Consider the following 6,896-nt stretch of genomic DNA (forward strand, 5'->3'; position numbering starts at 1 on the left):
TTTTCACTGTGGGCTTCTACGAAGCCCATCTGTTCCTCGTGCAATGAACAAACACTACGATACTTGCGTCGTATATCTGCGTCCTTAAGAACATGTAAAAGTTTCTCATTCCACGTAGCATCTCCTCTGAGGAGTTCTCCGAGATGAATCTCACAGATCAGCTTTTTAATTAAGGGGTATAATTTGAACCTCCGCCATAATCATCAACCCTATGAATCCTGCACAGATGAAAGACTCCTTTCAAGTAACCGACAGCAGTCTTTTACAAGTTCATGAGTGAGCGCTGTGCTACTGGTAAATGGATAATGCTGTACTTTGAGCAGCCTCGCAGGCAGACAGTCAGCCGGTGATTGATGTTGTGCTTTCTGATTCTGTCTTATTCACACTGGTGATCAAAGTTGCAGACTTTCACTCCTCAAACTTGCCGCAGGCAGACGCTGTTCCCCGCATTGTGAACGTGTTGACTTCCGACCCCACTTGCTTTTGACTCGATCCAGAACTGATGCGGATGTACTTCTCATGTCCTCTCCGTGGGTAACTGGACTAGCGGTTGTTTGTGTCAAGATATCACACCTGCTCCCCTAACTTTTTGTTTGTGTGTGTGTGTGTGTGTGTGTGTGTGTGTGTGTGTGTGTGTGTGTGTGGATGTGCTGATGCTTTTTCAGAACATTTCTTGATGTAAGCTGTAATTACAGTTCCATGGTTATCTGCGCACGCAGGTTAGTTCCCCTGTGGCTTGCATGTGCACCAGCAAGCAAAGACATTGTGAAGAAGCAACATGAATGTGGGGCAGATTAAAGACCAACTGATGTGATCAGAGGAATCACTTAAGCAAACAAAAACTAGTTCCACACACAATAACTTTGTACATAGTGTTGTTCGTGTGCAACCAAACCATATAATGTTACACAGTGAAGCCCTGTTACATTATTTAAAAGAAAATATACATTATTCATTAAAAAATGTACATCATACGGCATAATTTGTAAATGTTCACACTGACTGTGGCGTTATATAGTGCATTATGCAGAGATCCAGTTAAAATACCATAGAATGCTTTGATAAAACCAAAATATAAACAAAAAGGCTGGAAGGGAAGGCGGGTGTTTTCTAGCAGCTTCCAACGTTGCCTTTCCACTTCAATAACGTCTTAAGAAAAAACCTCGAAATATAAAACACCATATGCATAACAATTCTGCATATACATTTCTATGCTAAAGGGCATATAATTGTTTACCTCCCAGGATAAAAGCACGGGATGAGTGTTGCAGATGTGACCTATACGGGGCGGAAAGGAAACAGCATCAGAAGTGCTCGCTCGCTCGGACACGGAGCGTGTTTGTCGCTCGCGTCGCTCCGCGAGGCATGGCAGTGGAGTCGCTGGCGGAAGGGCGCGAGGAACGGAACGAACAGGAAGCGTCTGTTTCGCGAGCGGATTCTTGCTCCGCGATTACTCTTCCGCGCGCAGCCACAGCCGCGAGGAAGCGCCCGAGGAGAGCAGAGGGAACGTCCCCGAACGCGCAGTAAGTGATTCAGTTCCCACACGTTTCGGCTTGGCTGTGCTCGGACTCCAAGGCGTAGCGTGTGCGCGCAGTAGTTATCGCCTCCCGGAGAGTCCGATTACGCGAAATTACTTACAGGGGTAGATGTTTGAAATTTTAAAAAACGCTGTTCATATTTCTTGCGTTAGACAGTCCTACCTGTAAGTAAAAATGATGTTTTTGCAATGTTTTTGTTAAAGTTTTTTCTTATATAAAGTTCCACTTGCAAATTAATGTGGTGTGAATATTAGGTGAGATGTTTTTTAATGCAGCAGTAACACTGCGTCCCAGACAAGTTCTGAGTCTGTGCCAGAAACAGTATGTCAAACTTCTGGCCATGATGCTAGTGGATTGCATTATTCTAGCAGAAAGGTCATTGCCTCTTTATGCTGTCAATCATAACCCCGTGGTCATTGAAATACAACAGATAAATGTCCGTTAAAGGTTACCGTGCCCTGCAAGCAGACTGTTCTAGGCTATTCTGTCTGAGATTTTCAAAAAGTCTAATAGTGTTTTTCTTTTCAGTCATCTCACATCACTGACCCTCACACTTCCTAGTAGTTTTCAGGACTGAAACTGGTATACTGCATATGTCCACCAGTACCCGATGTTAGCTGTCTGGTGCAGTCACAGCCTGCCAAGTTTCAGAGTTGAGCTTCAGTGATTTGCGCAGTCCTGCTCTTTGGAAATACCGCAGGGGAACAGCAGTCCTGCTGATCTGAAATCTGAGGGCCTTAAACTCATTCCTCTTCTACAAAGGCATTTCCATAGCAATTAGCTTCCAGGCCTTTGGACTCGCACTTTTGGAGAAACTTATCCCTGGCTCCCACTTGTAATCTTCCTCCAGAATATTCCCTCCATCATCTTTCTCATTATTCTTTTGCGTTTATATTCAAATGGGATCTTAAAACCTCAATAATTGAATCCGGTCCAGTCTCCGATCTTTTAAAGAGCTGTGCCATTTTGAAAAACAATGGGACTAATGTACAAAATCAGTGGTGCAGTTGTTTCTCTGCCCAGCACTGGTGACCTAGATTTGTAGCTTATTTTCCTCTGTGATTCTTCTTACGTTATCATGGGCCTAAGAGGCTTCCTCTGAAATACAGGTGTAATGGAACAGTGCAGTTGCCAAATCAAGGTGCGAAAGTTTCAGCCCTACTTTTCACGAAGTATCTGATTAGTCCCGAACTTTGAGCTCATGCATATTAATTCTCACTGGTTAGAGGGCATTGTTTTCAAATTAAACCTTCGCGTGGCTCATTTTTTAGTGTGAGCGATGTTAACTAGTTAATTGTCACAGCCACTCGGCAGACAGCGTTTGTTTTGGTAACAGTCCGCCCAAGGTCTTGCCCCCGCGCAGTTCGTTGCCGTGATCTTGTGAATATTTAATATCGAGCCCACGCAATTCTTGCAAAATTGAAGGGTGAAATTGAAAATGGCCGCTGCGCCTCCACTTCAAAAGAAAGTGGAACAATAACGAGAGCAATGCAATCTCGCGGCTGCACGCGGGCTCGTTTGTGCGCGCGGCTCGCCGCTGACGGCGCTGGCGCCGCGTGCTCCGTATCATGCTCCCACGAGCTGAATTCTGGGTTGCTATGGAAATCATCTGCTCTGCTACAATTGTCACTGACCCAATTGGAGAGCACGGTGTAGGCTAGCAGAGCAGAAACAAAGAGGCTCCCTTCATTTCTGACTCCTCCACTCTGTAAATAAGGAAGGGATGTTTCGGCATGTCGAGCTGAACTAGGTCATGACCCAGTTACAGCAACACTAAGACCTGGTTTGGTCATCACCATGATGTTACCGAGGCCTCACGGTTCGGTTTCTCTAGTGCGGTTTTGCACTTCTCCCCTCTGGAGGTGTGTGCTGGAAAAGGAATCATTTCATGGTGTCACGAGTATTGTCAGTTTCTGTCAGCAAAGGGTGTTGCGGAAGAATCGATACCTCAAACTCACTTTGAATGTGGTTTATGGTTAATCACAGACACTGCCTACCACTGGCGTGTACGTTAGGAACTAAGCACTCATGCCCCACAGACAAAACACACTAAATGCCTGACAGATTTTGTTGAGTTTACTGTTTTACTGATTTGTCCAGGGACTGTGTAAGAAAAACGAGTCAGTTCTGAGGCGTTCACTGTTATGTTCGTGAGTAGCTCTGGAATATAGAAACGGCTAATACTGTGTAGTTCCCTCAAATGCTCTGCTTCTCAGATTCTCCTCTGACGCCACATCTGCAACCAGCACTATAATAAGAAATGCCCTTGTGTCAGGTTATAGCAGTTACACACACACACACACACACAGACACACACAGGTAGGAGTCTTCCCCGGCATGAAATACGGAAGCACGATTCCGGTGCTAAATGGAGTGCAGAGTAAAGCTCTGCGCCGAGGAAGCTTTACGACTTAAAGGGCGCAGGACGAAGCCGCAGAAACCCACCGCTCTGTCCAACGCTGCGGTGCTTTGATTGAGAAGTGTCTGCCTGTGGGCTCGAGCGTAGCACTGTCTGAGTGGCGGGAAGCTAATTAAGTGGAAGTCAATGAATGAGTGCTAACAGAGCAGCGTGGGCCCAGAGGAAAGGACGACAAACACACTCTAACTGCTGCAGTCAACAGAAAAATGCACTGGATCACACATATAAGATAATAGCTCAGCTAAGGCATGAGATTAGACCCAAAGTTAGGCCTAAGTTAGGGTGGGAGGAGGAGACCAGCTGATTAAAAGTTTGAGAGGGACGCACGCTGATTGTAAACGACTTCCGTGGGTGCTCATAGGCCTACTGTTGAACTCAAGCTGCTCAAGCAGTTAATTAAAAAAAAGAAGGAGGAAGAAGTGGTGAAGCAAATCGGTTACAGATTGCAATTAATGTGCTTTGCGAGGCCTGCCAAGAGAAAGCAATTCCGATTCGTTAACTAGAGAACGCCTGCCTGGGTCGAAGGAGAGAAAACCAGTGGTCGTTGGTTATTTGCTCATCTATTATTGAGACTAAACTATCCATGGCTTCTGCACAAACGACAAAGGGAAGAAAAAAAAAAGAGGCTCGCGCATCTTTAGGTCGTCTCATTGTTTCCATGGCAACCCACCTCTGCATGGTTCGGGCGGGGGGGGGGGAGTCAGGAGAAACGTCTCTTTTCTTGAGCTTCCTTTTATGTCGCTGTCTCCCGGCGGATGAAACGTGCGACAGCCTGCCTTTAAACGAAGGTGAAGAGCATTGGAGAACAGCAGGGACTTCAGCAGTGGGAGCCGTGCCCGTCCACCCCGGCCTCAGAAGGGCATTTGCATCTCAAAATGCCCTTGCCCAGAACTGTACTTTTGGGTATTCGCAATACATATTTCAGCCTTTGCTGATAATCTGTACCATGACGGACTTTGAAATGATCAACAGAATTTTTTGCAGGTCAGAATATCAGTGGCAAATTGTATGAGGGTCCATTTCAGGAAGTTCAGACTGATTTTCCATGCAGGGCTGGATTAAAAGCTTCGGATTCTGTCAGATGTCTGGCCGCTGGGTAGCCGCGTCATGCAGGAAAATGAAGACGGCAGTCTGTCTTCTCCTGTGCAGTTCGAGACAGGGAGGTTTAAACTGCGAGAGAGGGAGTAAGAAAGAGAGAGCCTATCTCATTTACAGCATGATTGAGCTTGATGAAGTGCTCACCACTTTCAGGACTCCCCATGTACTTAAGACTCTCTCACTCCATCACCAGAGGCCCAGAGCTCTCCACCTGTAATAAGTCAGTCAAATCATTATTACAGTACAATTAGATGGCTCACAACGTTGCAACGGCTGCCAAACATGCCTATTCAGCAGTCGAGCCCTTCAGGCACCTGCCATCAGCCTAAAAGGCAGGGAATAACGTGAGAATAACGCGAGCTTTCGCTGAGTATCAAACGGAGGCTTGGCTAATGGTTTTACACATCACCAAGCCCCACGTAGCCGTTTCTGCGTCTCAGGGCCGAACACACCACCCAGGATTAATTAGGTTTGACTTTGATGAGTGCCGACACCCGGTGCCGTGGCACGCCACCACCGCACAGGCCCCCTGCAGAAATGGCGTCGCTGTAACGAAAAATCCATCCCGCTGTTCGCTGGCTTGACTAGGGCCCGGGGGAATTAGCGCACTCCGTCAGAGGCTCGCCTCCTAGGTGTCTATGCACGGGGAAGAGAGGAAAGTCACTGCTTAGTGTAAGCGAGGGAGTACAGGAGATGGGAGCGGGGTGGGACATGGTTGCCTGGTTACTGATGGATGCTAAGCTGCGGTACAACAGCCCACTTCAGGCTAATTGTGTACACATTTGAAGAGGACCACAGCTGAACAGCCGTGCAAAATCGATTGCATCAGCAGCCAGGTCCTCCTTCATTGTTCCCTTTTTCCATTTATCTCTCACCTAGGATAAAAACTACAATATAACTCTCTCTCTAAATATATATGTAGAAGATTCTAGGTGAGTAACTGTAGTGCACTGTAGTAAGAGACGAAGAGATATTTAACATTGTAGTACACAGTTTCCAGACGAACAGAATGTTTGGGACAGAGGTCCTTCATCAGCTGTGCAAGAAAAGTGCAGCAAAGTGTTTCAAACTTTGTGTACTTTACTACAATGTTGACTCTCTCTACATCTCTTACTACAGTGCACTGCAGTGATCTGGAGTCTTTTTCAGGCATTTATTTAACAGCTGATGAACACTTCTATATAAACATTTGGGTGGATGTGGGTGTGTGTATATATATATATATATATGACATTGGATATGTGTTATTTAGAGAGGGGACAGACTGAGTAGTCAAATTATACAATTGGATTGAAGCCTAGGCTGAAATTAAGATCCAATTGCAAAAAAATTCCTCAGTTAGTCAAATATCGATTTACTGTCATGGCATTTGACTCTAGGATTTAAATGTGTCTGGATTATGAATTCACCTTCTAAATGGGCCATTTACTTGCGAATAAAGCAATAAATTAAATCTATTGTTCTGTACTCTACAATTCATACCCTGCCGTTACCCTTCGGTCTTATTCTAGTGGTTGGATTTTTAAAACATGTTACATTCTTGCTGGTTGGTTAAAGCAGCCTGCACTAGGATGGGGGTGAAGATCTTGAATCTTTGCCCTAATTACATCTTTCCCATCGACTCTTCAGCTCACCAACAAGGCAAGTTTTCTCCTGCTGAGAAGAACACGCCGGGGTCGGCCAGGGCAATGTCGGTGCCCTCGGCCCAAGAATTCCACTGGCAGAGCTTGGCCCGCCTGTCCAGCAGCCGTGTCTACCACTCGCTGGCTGAGGTCGGGGGTCAGCTCTACATGCTGGGGGGATGTGATGCGGCAGGAAGACCCACCAGCTACCTGGAGCGC

The 6,896-nt window shown here is 46.2% G+C and overlaps 1 protein-coding gene across 2 annotated transcripts in view; it reads left to right on the forward strand.

Moving 5' to 3' along the window:
- The first annotated feature begins 733 nt into the window (after positions 1-733).
- klhdc8a (kelch domain containing 8A) overlaps positions 734-6,896 on the forward strand; it is a 10,988-nt gene continuing 4,825 nt past the window's right edge. The window contains exons 1-2 of one of the 2 annotated variants that reach the window (XM_081704996.1): positions 734-1,523; positions 6,685-6,896. The exon at positions 6,685-6,896 is cut by the window's right edge and continues 223 nt beyond it. In XM_081704996.1, coding sequence (XP_081561122.1) covers positions 1,259-1,523; positions 6,685-6,896 — 477 coding nt within the window. In that variant the 5' untranslated portion in view covers positions 734-1,258. The remainder of the gene's footprint in view (positions 1,524-6,684) is intronic. The other variant, XM_035520490.2, reaches the window with a different exon arrangement.

The sequence above is a fragment of the Electrophorus electricus genome, chromosome 22, assembly GCF_041902795.1.
Source record: "Electrophorus electricus isolate QZ-2024a chromosome 22, ASM4190279v1, whole genome shotgun sequence".
NCBI classification, from domain to species: domain Eukaryota; kingdom Metazoa; phylum Chordata; class Actinopteri; order Gymnotiformes; family Gymnotidae; genus Electrophorus; species Electrophorus electricus.